The 21,940-nt window shown below is 38.8% G+C and overlaps 1 protein-coding gene across 2 annotated transcripts in view; it reads right to left on the reverse strand.

Annotated features, from left to right (window-relative positions):
• The window catches only part of LOC111874364, a 43,340-nt gene that overhangs the window by 13,665 nt on the left and 7,735 nt on the right, over nt 1-21,940 (reverse strand). For both annotated transcript variants that reach the window (XM_023869812.1, XM_023869813.2), the window contains exons 2-9: nt 19,026-19,067; nt 14,526-18,086; nt 12,052-12,171; nt 10,591-10,712; nt 7,281-7,395; nt 3,160-3,339; nt 1,702-1,829; nt 192-369 (exon numbers count right to left, since the gene is read on the reverse strand). In XM_023869812.1, the coding sequence (XP_023725580.1) occupies nt 192-369; nt 1,702-1,829; nt 3,160-3,339; nt 7,281-7,395; nt 10,591-10,712; nt 12,052-12,171; nt 14,526-18,086; nt 19,026-19,040 (4,419 nt within the window). In that variant the 5' untranslated portion in view covers nt 19,041-19,067. The remainder of the gene's footprint in view (nt 1-191; nt 370-1,701; nt 1,830-3,159; nt 3,340-7,280; nt 7,396-10,590; nt 10,713-12,051; nt 12,172-14,525; nt 18,087-19,025; nt 19,068-21,940) is intronic.

A 21,940-nucleotide genomic window follows, 5' to 3' on the forward strand; every position in this document is an offset into this window, starting at 1 on the left:
ACCACGGAAGACTGTAATTTTCGGTCATTGCCATGAGAACATTTGTATATAATAACAGTAACACAAATATTTTTGCAGTGTGAAAATAAAATATTAAAATGACATTAAACAGTAAAAGTTAGATTTATTATGCAAGCCCTATACTTGTAACAAATACACCCTTGTTCATCATGTGGTATCACTTCACAAACCTCTCTCATGATGAAGCTTGCAGCTGAGACAAGTACATAGGAACAATTAAGTCCACACTGCACCAGTCGACGAAGCATCTCCTGGCCCTCCCTCCATGGACGCCCATCAACTACAATTACTCTGAACTTGGTACCACTACAATGTGCCTCCAAGAGAATGCGTTGCAAAAGTGATGAGCTGTAGACCAACATACATTATGTAAGACTTATGAAAAACATTAAACAGTTGTTACTAGGAACAATTAATAGTTATCAAGTATGTTTACATATGGTATAAAAGAGGAAGTCTTATGGAAAGGTTTTGATCTCACAAACTAGTCTGTCTGAACTACTAACTTATACTGAAGACTAATCTGAACAATCCAGCCAAATGTACAAATCTACAAATGTATCCTTTTTATAGAGGCCAATGAATAAAGTCCACAATCTCTTCTCTCTTCCCACTGTCTGTCTTTTTCAGTTTCTTGTCAGCCCTGTCTTATCTTCCTGATTTTCTCAGTATCTAACTGAACTATCTTCTTCTGGGTTGTACCACAGGTCTCTTACCCTTTCAATTTGAATCCTAATGCCTTTCTCAGTATCCCTGATGTATCCACTATTTTTACATGGAGTAACCACTGTAGTCATTCTCTTCTAACCCTGCACAAGTTCTTAGTTCCAGTTTATTCTCTAAAAATTTTACTTCCAATTTCGTTACTTGTTGTTGCCTAAATACTTCTAAAAAATGTAGTATCCATTGCATAATAAACCATAACAACACAAAGACGTATACAATGACATACAGCACTGTATATACAGGATATTTCCACATTGAATATATTGATGTTAAGATATCTGCGCATGAAATTAGGCAGAAATATATAAATAAGATATAAAGCATACAAGAATACGCCATCTATACAACAACACTCTGTATTTTAAAACAAAGAAGACACTACTGCATCAACATTTGTTTTTATTAAAGCTTTTATGGATGCGACATGGTTCGACCCTCATATTGGGCCATTGGCAGGCATACAATGTTCGGCTTTAAGCTGCTGAACTGCATCCAATTATCATTCCATTAACTAAATAAGGATCCTCATTGTGTTTTGGACTTAATTCAATTACATAAATATATATAAAATAAATCTTGGTCAAAATTTGACTGAATGTACTTAAATGATACAATTGAAATGACAAATACAACATTTGTAACATAGTCTACACAGAACCTAGGCTTGATCTTTTGACCCCGGAAACTCTTCTGATTTCAGGCCTCAAAATGAGCAACAAGAGGAGACCATGGCAGGGCACAGGTTCATGGATGATACAAAGAACACAGAATTCCAAACAGTTTACAACAACAAAACCTTGTAAGAGTACATAATTAATGCAGCCATTTTAAAACAAATCTCATGGATTTTATGGCAATTATAAAAATTCAATGAACTTGTTATATTATGTAGTTACTTTCTAATGATTAAAATAACACACAAAAGACTACATACCATTGTTATATGACACTCACCAGCCATAAGTAAGAATAACATCTCCATTGGCAATCTTCCGCTGTACCATGATGCAGATTGCTTGGGCGGCAACTTCAATCTGTTCTCGAATATATGTATCAATGGCTTCCAAAAGTTTCTTCTTTGCCTGTTACAGAAGACAGTAATATTCCTAATAAATCAGATTTAATAAATACAGAGATTATACAGAAAACTTTTAAACACAGATGGCCTTGATAAACTAAGTACATACCTATAATTGTGTTTCTGGAAATTATCTGTCATCCTCTTTTTATTTAGAACATACATTGTTTCAGAAACTGGATTCTGCCTCCAGCCTCAGGTGGAACCTATTTAGTTGGGCCACCTAGAGAGCGCTAGTTCCTATCTCCATGTGTTTTAAGTAAAAACAGGACAATGGATAATGTATAAAACACAATAATAGTATTAATATACCATTGTCACAAACTTTCAGACCTTAAGTACATACCTAGTTAAGATTGTGGTTTTGTGTAATGTGATGACATGTAATTTAGCAGCCAGGCACCAGTGTTTTGGAGGAACAAGCTACCTCCGTCTTCAAGGTTTCTTGAGGCTGTTAAATTTCTCTAAGATATTAGTACTTATCTACCAATTGCATTGTGTCACACCTTCCTGGGTGTGCCTATGAACATGAACTAGGAACTGAAATGCACATCAGTGGTGAGAGTGGAATATATTTTGAGAGTAAAGCCCAAAGCACAGAATTTTCCTAATAAATGTATATAAACTTTAATGTAACAGCTATATAAATGAAAATATAGATATATGAAGCCTAATAATTGGTATCTCAGAGACTTTTTGTTTCATACTTTTATAACAACACATGGTTGAAAGATTGAATTTTAAAAAGCAAGCAACAATTATAAAATTAAATGCTGCACTAACAAATTTAAATGTCTTGGGAATTTTAATGCCCCACTTCAGGAGAGATAAGAACACAGAAAATATACCGATTAACTGATTAATGATGTCAGTATTTGGCCTATAGAGCATCAGATAGCACTTTGACTTGGAAATGAATGGGAAATAAGCAATCATGGCCTAATCAAGGTACTATCCTCACATTTATCTGGAGGAACTGAGAAAACCCAAGAAAACTTCAGTCAAAATAGAGTGTGTCCTAGCTGAAATTCAGACTGAACACCTACTGGATATAAGCCTAGAGAGGTATTAATGTTTTAGTGGAACCTGCTCTCCCTCTGCCTTCAGTGAGTTGAGTGGAGAAAAACTGATACATGACACAGAGAAAGGAGGAAACCTCTTAAAGACCAGTAAGACCCATCAGTTTGCTCACAACCTCAGTCCTGGTCCTCTACACCACACACTAGTCTTCCCCTGCTTGACTCCCTGTTCTATCCTGAAGGTGGAGACAGGTGGTTTCTCCAAAACATTTCTATCAGAAATTTTTGATGTCCTAGTAAGAGCAGAATACATACCTCTGAGTCAGAAACATTGTTAGGTAGTTGTGTCAGCTGCCACATCAGAAATCGCAAAGCATTGGTCATTGAAACTGAAAGCGGCCGGCAGCAATCCAGGAATGCAACTGAAGGCTGTAACTCTGCCTCCAATCCTCTTGAAAATTCCTTTTGGGGAGGTGTTTCATAGTCCTTTATAACCTGTAACATAGATGCAATATTACAATTATGCAATCATGAACACCGGGAGAAAAAACTGAGCTGTTTTATCATGCCGCATGTCAGGCAGTAGAGAAGATCACACGCTAAGCCTGGGCAGTATTTCTGTATACTTTATTTTAACTTCGTTGATCATGTTATTGCAACAGCGCATGCCTGTGATCCAGCTGACTAGACGTTGCATTTTCAATATTCAAACCATTACCCCTGAATTAAAACCCAGCCACTAGCCCCATAACACTGTAAAAAAAGGTTTAGCTATCCCTGTACCAGGCCGTGAGGGCCCATAGGGTTGTGAGGCGTTGAGGGTCCCACATTATCAAGACAATCAGTTCAAAGATGGCGGTAAAGTTGTCACTCTTACACGACGGCCGCGCTTTACTCCCCAGGAAAATTATTTAATTAATTCCTGGTACTCATTTCTGTTAGAGGCTGAGTCGACCCCAGGGCCATAGTGCAGCCAGAACGATTAGGTCAATTGAAAAAATCCAATAACCTCATCGGGACTTGAAGCCGCGACCTTCCGGCTTGTATCATAGTGCCTCGACCAACTACGCTACCGCGTGCCCTTCCCCATAACACTGTTATACCGTTACTTAGCAGTGGACAGCTCTTCTTGTTAAACTATTCTGTCATCATGTCACAATATATTATTTTCTAAAGCATCAGTCAGATCTCATACATGGACTAGGAAACAATATACCATTCAGCTCAATGACAGACTCATATCTACTGGTGCAACACTACAGAGACCACACTGCATAAAACAAAGTTGCCCTGTGGTAACTGAGCAACAAGATATGAAGATGGTATCGGAAAGTTCCCAGACTGTTACTGTAGTAACCGCCTCAGTGAAAGATGATGAGAGGGGAGGCTGAGGTCACACTTCCACAAGCCTACCGCATCAGTCTGCCATGTGGATCCACGCTGTGAACACACATGTTTTTACATGAGTGCTTTTTCAACTTCTTCAACTCTGCGATGGATGGCAAAATCGAGTAACGTGTCTGCATCAAGTTTTGCATGGAGCTCAGTAAATCTGCTACTGAAACCCCTGAAATGCTTCATGGGGCTACTGGAGAACATCCCTTAAGACAGAGAGCAGTTTCTGAATGATATTCATGTTTCAAGGCCGGTTGAGTGTCAGCTGAAGATGACAAACGTTAAGGGCGACCAAGTAGCAGCAAAAATTTGAGAACTAATTAATGAAGATCATCTTTGAACAATCCATGAGCTCACAAACATGGTTGTGATCAGTTATGGAGTTTGCCAGGAGATGTCAACAGAAAATCTGAACATGTGCCGCAATGCTGCGAAGTTTATTTCCTGACTTTTGACAAACGATCATAGGCAGCAGCATGTAAATGTGTGTCTTGAGCTATGAGAGAAGGCTAACAAGAAGCGTACTTTTATGTCTAGGTGACGAGAGTTAGTTTTATGGTTATGATCCAGAAACAAAGCAACAATCATCACAGTGGAAGAGCCCACAATCACCAAAAGTAAAAAAGGTGCAGCAGGTCTAAGGTTCAACAAAGAACATGCTCATTATTCTTTTGATGTGAAGGGGATTGTTCACTGTGAATTTGTTCCTCCTACTATTACGGTCAACTCTGACTTTTACAGTGACGTTTTGAGATGCCTGAGAGAAAATGTGCGATGAAAAAGAGGAGAACATTGGCCCAGCAACAACTGGCTCCTTCATCATGAAAGCACGCCCACCCACACATCCCTGAAAACCACAGAGTTTGTGACTAACAATAACATGGTTATCATTCCCCTTCCTCCCTACTTACCGGGCTTAGGCTCCTGATTTCGCTGTGTTTCCCAAAATCAAACTGAAGGGACATCATTTTGAAACAATGTGTGACTTCCAAAGGGAACTGCAAGTGGTACTAGACAGCATTAAGGAAAATGACTTCCACGGTGCTTCTGAAGCATACAGAAAATGATGGGATCGCTGTATACATTCCCAAAATTGAGTAAGTTAAGCCAACATTCTTTTTCTGACCTAGTCCAGGAACTTTCCAATACACCTCGTATGGGGAGTGGAGTACAGATCTAGATATTCTTGACTCCAACACTAAATTGAGGTGAATGGTTAGCCTGATGCCCTGCCTATTTACCTTGGGGAAAGAGCTCCTAGTATCCACTGAAAAGGAGGATAAGTGGGCCCCAGAATTGGGATGTATGCTGTGGAGAAGAAAAGTCTTTTCCTCCTGCCAGGAATCAGATTCTAATTCCTTCATGGCCATTGAGCTATCCTGGCTCTATCATAATGCAGAGAATCATAACACATTGTTTTATTCTAATAAGAAAAAGTTTCAAATAAAAGTTGTAAACCTTGAAGAGAATTATAATCTTTCTGTGTGATTAGACTTTCATTAGAAAAATAATAAAGCTTAATTTGACTTCATGTAAAGCAGGGATCATATTGAATTCAAGAATGAAGACACTCAGGGCTAATGCATGCCTTGAATACCAAATTTGTATGAAATCTTTAGAATAATTTCAAAGATGAATAAATACAATCAAAAACTGTCTTTGTTTTCTGCACTGTGAGCAAAGAAGACAGTGTGGAATCCAAATTTAAGATTCTCTCACAGTTAGTGTTCATTTTTTGGAGTCCTAGAAAAATACCCATATACAAAGTATACAAACTACCCTGTTTTAATCTCTCTAAATTTAGAGGTTTACCTGCATTTCATGGATGAAAATTCAGTCCCTACATGAAGTCTGTACCCCAATTTAATGCTTATGCTAAGCCAAAGGGCTATAATTTGTCCTTCTGGTTTACACATGCTACTGTTCATTTGAGGTCAGGTTCTGCATATCCTTTCTCATGATTAACCCCAGCCTAGCTACTGTGGAAACAAAATTAACTGTTGCTTGGTAGACCACTGTTGATTGCTAAATACCAAGCAACAGTAAAATCTGTATGGAGCAGTAAATCTAGTTACAACCTTTATTTTTCTGAAGATACCGCTTATGTTCTATTTGGGCATATGTCTCCACATATTGTTAGTCAAAACTGTAGGAGCCATTTTTTGAGAATGTTCCCAATCTGAATTTTGGGCCTATCTGAAAGGTTCCTACTTTTAGGCATGAAACTTCATAATCACTGGGCAATGACCTGATACATAAACTCTTGAGTGAATATGAGCAAAATCCATTAGCCCATTCAGGCACACCTATAGACAGAACACCAAAAACCACTCTTTTGTCTTCAGAGGGGCTCAAAAAAAGTAAACCCATCAAAATCTCCAGATCAATTTTTTCACCATCACAGCACATCTTCATATACATATTACATACAAGAGAAATTAAAAGAAAAATTATAAATATAAATTAGTTTACTTTACAATCTGAACTTCACACATACACGTTAGTAATGGGAGCTAGGCTAGCTCAGTCAGTACAGTGACAGGCTATGGGCTACATAGATGGGCAATTTCTATCATGGGCAAGAGAGTTTTCTCTCCACAGCATCCAGACCAGTTCTGGAGCCCACTCAGCCCTCTACCCAATGGGCACTGGCTTCTGTTTCCTTGGGGATAATGTGGAAGGGGCATGAAGCTGACCACTCTCCCCCACCTAATGCCAAGGTCAAGAATGATGGAGCTATACCTCCACTCCCCAGTGTTTTCATGGTGTGGTGCTTAATTAATTATATATACGAAGAGCTTTTTTTTTATTGCTAGTGGGGTGGGACTAAGTCCCTTGTACTGCAGCCACTTCTGGCCTATTGTACCAGCTCCAGATGATTGGTGAGGGTGATTGTGGAGCAACTGGTGGAATGAAGATTGGCAGGGGAAACCAAAGTACTTGGGAAAAAAACCTGCCCCAGCGTCACTTTGTCCACTTTACTTTAACCCCATATATTATTAATGCAATTATGCAGGAGCCATAATACTACACTCTGTTACCTGCTTTAAGGCATCAAGCAGTGCAATGCATCGAGCATTTGACCCCACCACTACACGGTCAGCATACTGCATTCCAAGCTTCACTATTGCTGGATGTAAGTCAGGACAATGCATCCTGAAAATATATACACTTATCAGAATGTACAATTAATCTCTACAAAAAATATTATTATATAATTACTGTAACTGGCAGGGGTGTTCGTTGGTTTGTCACCACATCATTCTCACACGGTTTCCATGGAAATGAAATGCAAAAGTCCTCATTTAATATGAAGTTTACTACATTGTTTTGTATAAAAAATACGAATCTAGGACAGCAGGGTATCAAGGTCACACAAAAAATAAACATATTATTTATTCTATAAAGCACAGCATGCATGAGGAAGGCCTGTTCAGTATTGTTCAGTTCGCTCTCAAAATATTTGTGACCTATATATATATATAATTCCATGGTTTTAGTCCACAAGCTTACTGTACCAACCACACGACCGCCACTTATCAGCAAAGTTAGTACCAAATTTAGTGGATAGAGTGTATCGCGTGGTCAGCGCAACAAATCCCCACGGCTGTTAATTTCGGTTTTCTAGACCGGAGCCGCTATTTCCTTGAAACAGCTCCTCGATTATACTCATGATGCTGAGCGGATCCCATTCCAGACCCACTACTACTCAGAAAATCTGATAGCGCTGGCAATCAAACCCAGACCTCTGGATCTGTAGCCAGGAACCTTGACCACTAGACCACAGAGGCTACAACAGTATATAATTGGAAGATTAGCTTAATGAATTTACTAATATACAGTATTTACCACATATAACAGCAAGTTTTCACTAAGCCAGTTGTTCTACTGCCCTATTTAACTGCTTACCATGGTATCGTATTCTGTCTTCTGAGAGCTGTATATCCTGCAATCTCTGCCTCTTTGTAATTTACATGAGTTCACCTAATTACTCTGCAATATGCAGGTTCCCTTAAACGGATTTTTACTATCCCTAAGTCCACACTGCATACAAACACAAACACAGAATAATAACAACATTAAATTAACATTATTAAAGTTTTCACTAGCTGCACTCTGAATATGAACTGATCACTTTTCCACAACTATAACATGGCGTAAAAGTATTTTCTGACAAAGTGTATTCTCAATCACATGTAATCATCTTTACACATTTAACATATTTGATCTAATGCTCATACAAATACCACTCTGCTTAATAACTATTCCTTATGAAGACAACACGTATCCATTTCTTCATACAAAATGAGAACAGTGTATCACCATGTTACTGATGTTCAGGTTATGAAATTTTGCCCTTATGGATATCTGGGAATGGGAAAAATGGGATGCCTTACAAAATTTCAAGACATGGACACATTTTCTAGGAGTGCTACTAAATGTACTGCATTGAGCCATAAAGGTCAGTTAACAAATGTGTGTTGAATTCCTAAAAGACAGTGCTGCATCTAGATCATGATCTTCTTGGATGACACATGTAATTTGTTAGATATGTGGCAATGTTTTGGAGGCAGTATATTCCTTTGAAACATTGGCACCTATATCTCAAACATGGCATCACATCCCAAAACATTTTAGTCCTGAACCAGAGAAAGATCAGCGTCACCACAGATTGGGATATCTAAGGTACAACAAATCCTCTCTTTTACTCCCCTTGAGAAGTGGAATATCGAGGCCAATAAGTGGACAATTCTTTGAATCTATTCATTAAAATTCCCTTCAATTTTGTTTTTTCTTTCATTTCTCCACAGATGCACAACAGTAAATTATACTGTATACATATTAAATAATAAAGATTTACGGTACAGTAAACCCTTTGTGTTCACGACATCATTCACAAAGTTTCTAAATCCATGACATTTTAATGAATGCCATACTCTACATTTCCACCCCCTTTTCCTTGCAAGTCTGAGACTCTGACACCACAGTATGGCAGCCTGGTATACAGCCACGCTGGCATGTGCTGCTAAATCAACTATCAACCTCAAAGCGCTGGCTGGAATAATTAAATTGCAGTGAGCACTGATAGAAAAAGCAATAGAATGTGATCCTGTAACACAGAGGACATCAGATTTAAGGGAAATACTGAGGTCACATCCTCCCTTACCTTGATTTTCAAAAGGAACTGCTGAGAACAGCAATACAGATCACCATCAAGAGGTTTATTACAGCCCAAAGCATCTTGTGGCCAGCCCCAACCTGATTCATCATTCCCTCTGGAGAATGTGGACTGACTTCATCACAATATTATTATTATTTAATAATTTCTGTCTATGTTCCCACATATTTACCTTTTCACTCCCTAAGTTCTGTATTGCCATAATACTAATGCCAGTTTTCCCATTGAATTATGGTCCCAACATCCATGAATTTCACATTCACTGAAGTTTATATGAACATAGCCTTGACAAATGTAGAGGTTTATGCCTTGCATGTTATGTGATGTTAAGTAGGTCAATGCAAATAAATTACAATGGTTTGAGTAGAGCCTGGTGAGAAGTTCTGTTTCACTGATAAACTGAGCCAATGTCTGTTGGTCCCTGATAACTGTAATATAAGGAATGGCCCTGAGAGGGATAAAGTGGCAAAGTTGGAATAACTGTATGATTTCTACATGTCACATGGTGTCTTCAGGTTAATGAAATCAAGGGGTTTATAATGAGAAATACATACAAAACTTTCACTGACCTAGAAAGAAATGGATGTATAACACAAAATTAACCTTAGGGAAAATGTTGTGGGGATGGAAGTATATGGAGCAACAATAACCATAACCAGTACTTTGGATACTACCCATAGTCTTGGGATGTTTTCAACAACATCTTTCAGAAACTGGATCTGCTTCCATGATCAGCTATAGAAAAGGAAGGTTCCCATTCAGCTGGGCCTGCTAGAAAGAGCCAGTCTCAATCACTGAACCCTGAGTGACTGATGGGCCCAGCTGAGTAGGAACTTTTCCTTCCTTACACAAGACAATGGAAACATATCCATTTTCAAAAATGTTGTTTAAAACAACTCAAGATAACAGGCAATGCCTAAAAGAGCATAGCAGTCAAGGTTACTGCATTACAGCATCACAAGAAACCTTTATATATATAACTTTGATGGAGCAAGCTATACATCATGTCCAATTGTGAGAGGTGTTTTACGAGCATTAAAACTACCGATTATACTGCCAGAGAGAATTATGTGGATCTACACCAAATTAATTCAGACTGCACCAACACAATTTTCAGCAAACAGTTAACCTCATCAGTTCTGAAGGCAGTGAGAAAATAACAGAGTACTTACATCAAATTTTCAGTGATAGCCAATGGTCCTCTATCATGATAAAGATGACTGAATAACTTGACTCTGTGTTCAGATGTCTTTGGCTTGGTAACCTGAACAGTCTTCACAGCCTTCTTGCAAACCTTCAGTATACAGATACAAAAAAGATCTTGATGATTTGCAACTCTGTGGACACTAGATATTGTTATAACTCCTGCATCCCCCACTTCCCACTGAACAAAAGAACTATATATGGGTGAAATTTGATATTCTCACAGTGGTGCACATCTTCTGGGATGAGACCTTGCAGTTTGGTAAGTACAAGCCAAAATTTTGGCTGCCTATGTCTTCAGGTTTCTGCACAGAAGAAAGCAGCAGTTTCCTCCATAACTCTGCTACCTAACTACTGAACTACACAACATCACACACCATTACATAACAGCAGTTCTTACAAACAACCATTCTGTCATTACAGAGCACTGAACACTACTGTCCAAAGGTTATTATATTTCAAGGTTTACAAATGAGCAACAATATGAAAACTACAAAGGTTCTTCAAAGTTAACCCGTGACTGTGAGGCCATAGCTTATTTTGGTACCTGGTTAATTCTTCATGGAACCAAGTGACTTTTATGATGCCCCCATAAATAAAGTCCTACATTTCAATCGAAGTGTAGGATTAATCCAAAAGGGGAAGTACAATAGATCACTGAAGGTCACAGTGCAAGGGCCGGATTTTATGGCCCACACCTCACACACATACATACATGTAGCAGTTCAGCCTCACCTTATCTGGGAGCCAATACTGCCTTCTCCAGGCACCCATCAACCCTCGCCTTTCATTCCATCCCTGGCCTTCCTTCACTGTATTCACTCTTCTTATTCCCAACCACATGCCTACAACCCATGCACAAGACTTCTCTCCCACCTTCCTTGGTTCTCAGCCCACTACACAAGCACCTACAACTTTTGCCTCCCATACTCCCATCTGCTAAAATGGTCCTTTTCAGGGACAAACCTAGTCACTCCCCTCGTCTCATATTGATCTGCCTTGGCCCTATGACAAAGCCAACAGGAACTGACAGGCTGGCTTCTCACACCCCATCTTTTTCCATAAAATCCCAAGTTTTTGCAAGCCACGTGTTTTATTTGCTGCCTGCTTCAAGTCGTTTCTTGCTTGGCTTACTATTCAACCCTCAAGGCAGGAGTGATATGTTTGTACAAAATTTTGGTTGAATTTCAACAGACTATACAGTGTTATATCCCAGCAGACAAAACTCTTCATAACCACCTCTGTGTGAATCTTCAATCTTACACCATCCAATCGTTTGTCACTGTGAAAACCTCGTATCTTACACTGTCAACAACAAAGATAACAAATCTTGCTCTTGGCTGTTACCCTAACTTGTCATGTTCAATTTCTTTCCCTAAGAAATAAAGGATAGCATAAATAAGGAATAGTGAACATAAGTGACATCTTACGTCATCCACATCCTTCCCAGGCTGCTTCTCTTTAGATATCGCAGCTGGTACCACAGCTGTTGATCTTGCCTGAGAAACCTTATCAGATTGCTGGGCTGCTTTAAGAGCACGCTGTTGTTCCTGCACCAAAACACAAACACCAGATATATAAGGACAGATTTTCAGTTACTTTATGAAAGACTGCTCTTCACCAAATATGTATAGGATGATTAAATCAGGGATGAAAGAAGAAAGGCATGCAGCAAATACAGGGAATATGAGAAAGGAATATATTTCAATTTTATTTATGCATAGCTTTTTCAACAACACTATCATAATTCTGACTATATGTGGTCAAATGATAGGATAATTAGCAAATAAGGAAGTGAAAACATTATGGAAGGGAACAGTCACTGCTTCATTTCAAGTACTATCTTGGCCTTTAACTGGAGTGATAGAAGACTGAAAAACTGCAGTCAGGAATACAGGCTGGGATTTGAAAGAGGCAACTCCTGAACACAGGTCTGAACTGTTACCTCTTCAACCAGCATGACACCACTCTTGTCTGAAAATCTGAAGGAAACAGTTCTCTGTAATGATTTAGCCATATATGAGAGGATAATATTAAAATAGAAATTAAAGAAATGAATGTGAATAGGAAATTTGTTTTGTTATGAGGGGTTTCCATTGTGCACTCACTTGCAGTTCAGAACCTGTTATGTATGTGTGTTGTGTGCAGTGCTTGATGAAGACACATTCTGGTATCAGGGACAGCAGGATTATACAGATATTCCAGCTATGCAGATGTCTCTTCCTTGCTGGTAACTACTGCATACAATGTGGTGATGCCTGGTAATGAAGTGGCATAATGGGTGTGGCTTATAAATATTTGTGCTGCCACATATTCCTCAAGGATGGTTTATAATACATGCATATGATTGGCTCCCAGCTTTTGGATTGCTTTTCAGGAACTTCTTCTGGGTATCATCAAAGGAGAGACTGTCTCACATGAATGCCTCTGTGGTCTAGTTATCATAGTTCCTGGCTAAATATCTAGAGGTCTGGGCTCGATTCCCGGCACTACCAGATTTTCTGAGAAGAAGTGGGTCTGGAACAGGGTCAACTCAGTCTCATGAGGATAACTGAGAAGCTATTTCAAGGAAATAGCAGCTCTGATTTAGAAAACCGAAATTAACGGCCATGGGGATTCGCTGAGCTGACCATGCGACACCCTCTACCAGGTGAAGTTGGCACTAACTTCGCTGACAAGCAGCAGTTGCTTGGTCAGTATAGTTTACTTGCAGACTAAACCCACGGAGTTTGTTTTTTGTAGTTTGAGACTGTCTTGCACTGTAAGTTCCTGAACAGCTTTCTCATCTAGGTAAATGGGACATTTCCTGTCACCAGATGCATGAACAGTGAGGGCGGGTTAAGACAAGGAGCCTCCCTTGTGACAAATCTCACCGCAGTTGCCAATGCAAGGACTGAAGCACAATGGTGTCATGTACCCAAACACCTGACACCAGAATCACCACACAAGAGTTAGGAATGTAAGGGCTGACTGGTTTTTTTAATACCTGAAGGTGGTGCTAAATAAAGTTAGAGATTCAGTAGTTAAAAATGTGAAAGGGAGAAAGAAAGGTTTCCCATCCCTCTTCCTGTTTCATCTATAAGTTTTAGAAATGCTCTGGTTTTTATCTAAGTCTCCTGGTCAGAAATTCTGTCTGGGATGTCAGTAGGAACAACTCCCTGGGAGGAGTTGATATATATATATAAGGGTTGGAACTGGGAGACTTGCTGTCAGAAGTACTTCTTGTTTGTCACAGAGGACTTTGATCAAGAGCATTATATTCTTTAATCATGCTGCAATTTTAACTCTCGCAGCATCATCCACAACTCTCTAGATGTAAATGGTGGATTGATGGGACTTCTTGGGGTCTTTCAGTCTAAAGTTATAAACTGTGGAGGCAGCAATTTTACAATGACAATGCCTGGGGAGATTCTGACATTTTTCACCAATGGTGGCTGCAGTGACAGATTTCTATGGCACAAGTTAGCCATTGTAAAAGGGCCCTCCTCCAGAACTGTCAACATCAGCCTGCTTTTAGGTGGGAGAAAAAGGACATCTATGTCTTCTTGCCTGTCCTGAAATGTGGACCTTTGCCACAACCCCATCTCATGAAATGCCTAAGAGGAGTTCTCGAACATCATTAACAATTCAAAACCTCACTGCCAATTCCTACACCTTTGGCAACCTGAGACTAATGCTCCTATAACGAGAATAGGAGACCATGGCTCCCCACTCTATACCTAGATGTGAGTGTATTTACATGCACATATAGGCCTATATGGCTTTGGGGGACATGTGGCTGGCTACATCACAGCCACTAATCAGTAGTAATGTGTCAGGCTGGCAGTTTCTATGCCATCTGGGCCCTCCATAATCCATGATTCTTAGGTTATATTCATTTATTTATTTCTGAACTACATATTACCTGTTTTGCTCTTCTTTCTGCTCGAAGTTCTGCCTTGCTTTTGGGGGTTGGTAATACTCCCAAAGATTGTGGTCCATGATCAGTGTCTTTCACTTTCTCTTCCAAAATTTTTGTTGTTTTACTGACTTCATCCTCCTTTGTGCTACTAGTGGGAATTCTGTTCTCTGCTTCCTGAAGTTCATCTGTTTTGTTTTTCTTCAGTTCTGTTTTCTTTGTAGGGATCTTGTTCTCAATTTCTGATGTATGGTAGCTAGTGTCTCTCAAAGGACTATGAAGCTGCTTCACACCTGGACACTGTACAGTGTTCTTAGAAACTGACTCAACCTTTGCCACACATTCAGCCTCATGTCCGCCAGCCTCAGTGGTCAACTTTGGCTGCTGTCTGATTTTCTTAGGACTAGGTACAGATTGTGACTTGGAAACAACAACATTCTCAGGTGATGAAACATTTGACGAAAGCATCAACTTATTCTTATTCCTAGCCAATTTTTCTGCTTTCTTGGCCTCACGTGCAGCCAACACTTCCTCTCTACTTCTTTCCGGTCTACCGATTTTAGAACTTTCCAATGGTTTCCTTTGTGGATGATTCATAATGACTTTATCTTCTGATGAGGGAATGGATATGAATTTAACAATTTCAGAATCTGAAACTTCTGTTACACTAGAGTTTGGTAAAGATGTCCATTCCTTTTTATAAGAGTCAGCATGAAAGTCAGGAGAACAAGATTCATTCCAAGCAATACCTTGACTATCTGGGTAACTAACATCAGTGGGACTTATGTGATAGCAACAATCAGGTCCTTGGCCCTCTTCTACAGATCTTAAAGAAAGTGCACCTTCTACGGCCTTATTAGCCTCAAACCCAATCTCCTGAATATCTTCAGCACATTCTGAAACAAAACCAGTCGCCCTGTACTTTTCTACATTAACATTCCTCTGGATTTTATCTGGACAATTCTCACTGTCCTCTTTCAATTCAGTGTTAAAAATGTTGTTGTTCAGTCTAATGGGAATGGGTTTCTGCTCCTTTGGGCTTTCAACATATGCAGAAGGATGAGATTCAGTAACAGTCTCCTCTTCTGTTGCCCTCCATTCAATCACCACATCACTTTTATGTACAAAATTAACTTGACATTCTGCACTGTTTACTTCTGTGGTTCTTGCTTTATCAAGGGCTTCCTCTTTGTATGAGTCCTTCACTCTTGGACTAATGCTACAGGCAAGACTTTGTTCTGACACATTACAAACTTCAGAAAGCTGTGTCTTATCCCCTGAAGTGAACTGCTGCTTTACTGACAGATCATTTTCACTAACTACCAAGTCTGAATCAAGTCTTTGCACACTGGGAACACTATAAGATTCATACGTATCTGAGACAGAAGCTGTGTGCACACTGTTTATGGTCTGACTACTCTTGGTACTATTTGTTACATGGTTCTCAGGATTAGGGCTTGTATAAATTGGTCCTCTAGAGAAACCTCTGAATACCAGACTATTCCCTATAGAATCTGTATGCTTCAGTCCCTTAACTACCTGATTATAAGAGGAACAATTTTCTAAGTTTTGTGTATAGGATGCAGTTCCTAGTTCATCAACATCTACATTATCTTTTATGTCTTTCAATGCAAAATGATCATGCTTCGGAGAACTGACCAATGTAAATGCTGAAGTACTTGAATCTAGATTGGGTTCTTTGTCTGGAATGGTAACTGAATTTTGAGAAGTTACATCAGGAGGAATGTCTTTATTCAGTCCTGGTTCAAAGTACTCTGATGTAGGTATGTCTTCAGCCCCCTTACCACTGGTGTGCAACAGTTTCTCAACAGCTGCAAACTGAGTTCTTCCTCTCTCGGAGAATGTACCATACGTATTGAAGAAGTTTTTCACTTCCTTTTCTGAGCAGCGGGATGACAATGTCACATCATTAAGCACAGCACTACGGAAAAGTGCCTCAATATTGTCATGGTAGAGAAGACTGACAAGGTCAACCTTTCCCGATGCAGATGGTTCTTCCTTCTTACTGAAGAACTGACCTGAGATATCCTCTGAAGCAACCTTACAGCTGGAGGATGGAAATTCGCTATTACACTGTAACTCTTCACAGCTGGAGCAAGCCTTAACAGCAGCACTGCTGTTCAATGATATATTTCCTTTCTTCACCTCCGGTAAGGTATCTGCACTTACATTCTTCTCTAATTTTGATTTATTTACTTCTGGGACTTGTTCTGGTGGCCCTGTAGGATGAGAATCCCCTAGTTTTGGCACAACACTAATAGCTTCTTCAGAATTATTTACAGTTTGCCTTTTCCCTACTAAATCGCAACTAGTCTGCTCACTTCTGTCTGTTACTTCCCTACTCACCAGCTTCACTTCTGCACAGTCTGATTTTTCTTTGACTATACCTTCAGACTTTTCTGCAGATCCTTTCTTCCCTACTATACCACAATTAGTTTCCTCCCTTCTCTTCGTGACTTCCCAATTCACTGACTTTGCAGTAGTATCGTTTGATTCGTCTATGACATCATCTTCGGGCTCTCTTTCAGCACCCTTCTTCCTCACTATATCAAAACTAATTTCCTCACTTCTGCCTGTTACCTCTCCATTCACTGATTTCAAAGCAGTACAGTCTTTGTGCAGGGACTCTTCTATGACAATATCTTCACAATTTTTTACAGCTGCAGTCTTCTCTTCTGTATCACAACTAGTTTCATCAATTCTGTTTGTTATTTCTCTCCTCACCAACTTAACAGCTGTGCAGTCTGATTCTTCTATGACAATATCTCCAACCTTTTTTACAAACCCTTTCTTGCCCACTACATCACACCTAACTCCCTCACTTCTGCTTGTCACTTCCAAATTTACTGTATTCACAGCTGTACAGTCTTCTCTGACAGTATCTCTGTCTGCAATATACTTTAACTTCTTTTTCTTCTTCCTCTTCCTGGTTGCACTTTTTTCTTTTGCTGGCTTGACCGAGTTAGTGATGTTAATACCTAGAGACTCCAACAATCTCCTCTTTCTAATTCTTCGCTTTTTTGACCTGCTTATTTCTGAGACGGCCTTTGAAACGACCTTGCCATGTAACACTCCCTGTTTTTCCTTATCTGAACCACAACAACCAAGAGATACAACTTTTTGGTCCAATGGCTCTTTCTTATTCTTAGCTTCTCTTGCTATGTTTTCTGATCTCTTATCAGTATTTTCAATTTCCCTTTCCAACAAAGCATGACTATGCTTGTGCGTTATATCTACAGATGTCTTATTCTTCTTTCTGTTCTGTTTCTTGGGTTCCTCTTTGTCACTGCCTTCTTTATTCAAACTTTGACTTTTCTCTGTTTTATCTTTAATTCTTCTAGTCGATAAGGCCGCTGAAGGTCGTTGTTCTGACTCTTGTTCTGGCACAGATGCTTCTCTGCCCTCTTTGGGTTTCTGGAGCTTTGTATTCCTCGTTACACCACCAACACTTGGCTGACCTTGATTTTGTGCCGCTGGTGTCTTTGTCTGACTGAGTTTTGATGAAGATTTGTTTTGTTGAACATTACTGATGGTCTCTGAACACGTCTGAAAATAAAACATAAAGTAAATTTTCATACCTAATTGCAGACGCTTCCTTTCTTTCCTTTGCAAAAGGTATCCTTAAAGTATAAATCATTACCCTTAATTTAAAAAAGGGTCACTTCAGCCATATCAAATGCATTAAAGATATACTATATATATACTCTACCTATTCACAAGTATGACAAGATAAGTTACAGCTATTATAAATTAATATCGAGTAGTAAGTATGTACTCATAGTAGAACACATCTAATGGCTCTTATGTGTAAAAGTTGAATATTAAAACACAGAGAACTAAAATTTAAAACTAAAATTACAAGTACTGCAAATCCTCATTATAACGGACTCTAGATATAATGGACAAAATCTGGATGTGTATGACTGTAAAGAGACAGTGAGGCACTAAAAAGGTTTTGTAGTTAAAAACAATTGAAATAAAAATAATATAAAAACCTGCATGTAATCACACTGTATATTTCTATGTTTACTACATGTACTGGCTATGTATCCTATGGTGTACTTCTGTGAATACACCTTCACTTGGTGATAGCGGACACTGGTGACAGCAGACACCCTGCCTTCTTATTAGTCTGTTATAATGAGGGTTTACTATAATCTACTTCTGATATTAAGGCATGACATAATTTTGTAATCAGAAATAATTAAACAACTTCATAATAATGCAGACTCAACAAATATGGGTGACAGACCACAATGGTGACAAGCCTCTGAATGGATATTTTGCTTACCCATATCACTGTGGCATTAAAAAAAAACTTAACCAGACTTGCTGAAGCCTGCATTTGTAAATATAAAATATCATGCAACATTACACAAATTGGACCATGCAAGGTAATTAGGAAGCAAAGCTGCCAAATATTCAAGCTACTCTGAAGAGCATATATGTATAATTAGTTGTTTTCTAGGCAACAACCACAAATACCTGTTCTGTTTCCATGGCTTATTCCTTTGATTCCACAGCTTACTACAAAGAAAGGACCAAATCATGTCACAAATCCCAAATGAATGACAGTCATATGCATACATAATAAGATAAAGTCTTCTGGAATGAGATACTGTGTACAGTGAGTTATACACAGTCTTCCTCAAAGAGCTGAATCACATGACCCTCTTACCACTGGCCTGTTAGCCAGAACCTAACATGTAACCTGCCAAAAAGTCAAGGTCTATATTTGCTGCTAATACACTGGGCATTATAAGCATGGATATGGGTAAGAGTTCACTGCCCCCAACAGATATAATTGCTTCACAAATATTGTGCTTTAGTTCATCCAGTGAGTGGAGATTATTTGACTACACTTTGTTCACATGGATCTAGGTCTGGAGTCCTTGCAGGCCACAATCTCTCACTTATCAGGCTGTCTTCAAACACCCTGTTTAGAACATTAATGGAATAATTAGCAATGCATGGCTGTAAGACCATCTTGCACAAAATCACTATATGTCCTTTCTTCATCCATAATGCTCTCAAAAGGTCAGAAGAATGTCAATGAAATACTGCTCAGAATTAACAGTCTGTTCAAAAAGTACAGGCCCTACTATTTCTATAGCATTAATGGCACATCACGCACCAATCATCTGACGGTGAAGAGATACTTCAAAAGTTGGGTCAGAAAAGTATTGCTTCAGGACCTTCTGGTTTAAGTATTATTGTATACCTACTCAGATGGAACCAAGCTTCATCAGTAAAAAGAGTGTAACTTTTGGTTAGAAATACCATCACGTAAAAAGGTAAAGCTATCCCTGCAACAGGCCATGGAGACCCATAGGGTTGTGAGAGGTCAAGGTTACCACATCTTCCAGACAAATGGCTCACAGATAGAGGTGAAGTTATCAGCCTTACGCACCAGCCACCCTTTATCACCAGCAAGATTCCTGGTATTCGTTTCTGTTAGAGACTGAGTCGATCCCAGGGCCATAGTGCTGCTGGTATCATTAGGTAAACTGAAAAATCTAATGACCTCATTAGCAATCGAACCCATGATCTTCCGGCTTGTACCACAGTGCCTCAACAAACTATGCTACCGCATGCCCCTTACCATCACATACTGCCTGCAAAACAGTTACAAAAATGCATTCGCCTCTTGTAATCACTTTCAACTGCCTGAAACTCTTTAATTTTATATGACAGTAGATGTTTCTTTTCAGTTATTTTAAATACTGTTGCAGTCAAAAGCTGTGCCTGCTGAGCTGTTGCAGCTGGGTTCAAAGCATTACAGAATATACAGTAACAGATGCAGTGCACAGTAGCACTATCTGACCTCTATTCCCCCATCCATTTGTCACTTAAAGCACATTCAGTTATCGCTTGCATGGTCTTCTCAGTCAGGGCAGTCTTTCAAGAAAGACTCTGTATATGTATACACATAACTTAAAATGTACACCATTTTATATAATAGTTCTGTTGCATTTATTACTTATTGTTTCATGCACTGCTGCGAAGCATTTTAAATGTTCACATGATCTGTCATTGTATGGAATATGTCAAGGCCCTAGTTGGGACATCATGAGTATAGAGAACTTTCTGAACTTCCAAAACATGGGAATGTTGTTATATTTTAGCGTCCTATTGCACTGATTTAAGTCCATGATTTATTTCAACCGTCTTCCAGTGCATACACTCATCTATCTCTCCTCTCACTCGCACTACATGTTTTGGCACAAAAGTGCCATCTTCAGGTGCTTATTCGATTTACGCTAAACTAGTTCATTGCATGCCTTGTCGTCTTCATATTAAAATAACTATGATATATATTTATCATATATATTGATAAATGTTTAATGTTAAAAATATTAAAATTGTTCAGAATTTTTCATCCCTACTTCGTATCTCACTATGCGAGTCACACCTATCCTCTTCTGTTGGAGCACTCTTTCACTATCGTGTGTGTATTGTGCTTTGTGTTGTGTCTTGCTCCTGTGACTGTGTGTGTTATCTCTACAAGCCAACCGATGTCCTACTGAATGTAAAAAACAAAGAATACTATATAACTGGTTGAACACTGTACTAAGAATTTCCCAAGGGAAATATTCCCCAAGTCATAAATCACAGAATTCTGGTTTAATTATATTTTGTATTTAATAATGCCACCAGCAACTCAGACTATACATACAGCATCAAAAGAAACCAGAGTAGGTTTAAAAAATAAAGAATGGTGTTTATATTTCCACACATTTCTCCAAGCCTCTATGACAACTGAAACTATGTCAAACTGCTTAAAAAAGATTCCACATATGTGTGCAACTTCCAAAACTCCAGGAATGAAACCTGGGACATCAGGATGTAACTATTTAGCCTAAAACTTTGCCTGTTCCACACAGAACACTGACATGCAGTGCTGCCAGCCCAAATATTATGGAGGTCACAAACATACATTATGATCCTAATACTATGGAGGTCATGATCACATACCATACATGATTTCAACATTATGGAGGTCTCAATCGCACATCAGTCATTATTATTTGAATATTACTAAAGTTCTAACATTAAGATTCCAATATTATGGAAGTCATGATCACATAACAGATACTATAAATGTCATAATCACATATCTTTCTTTATTATTTGAACATTATGAAGAACATAATCATACACTAAACAATATGATTCTAATATTATGTAGGTTACAACAAGACATCAGGCATTATGATTAATATAATACAGAGTCCACAATCACACATCAGACATTATAACTAATATTTAACAGAAGCCACACTCACACACCAGATATTATGATCCTAATATTATAGAGGCTACAAGCACTCATCACACTACACAATTTTAGCTAGTAGGCCCATGCAGAAAAATCTGCACTACAATTCCAGAAATAATTT

Source organism: Cryptotermes secundus, unplaced genomic scaffold (genome assembly GCF_002891405.2).
Source record: "Cryptotermes secundus unplaced genomic scaffold, Csec_1.0 scaffold49, whole genome shotgun sequence".
Lineage (NCBI taxonomy): Eukaryota > Metazoa > Arthropoda > Insecta > Blattodea > Kalotermitidae > Cryptotermes > Cryptotermes secundus.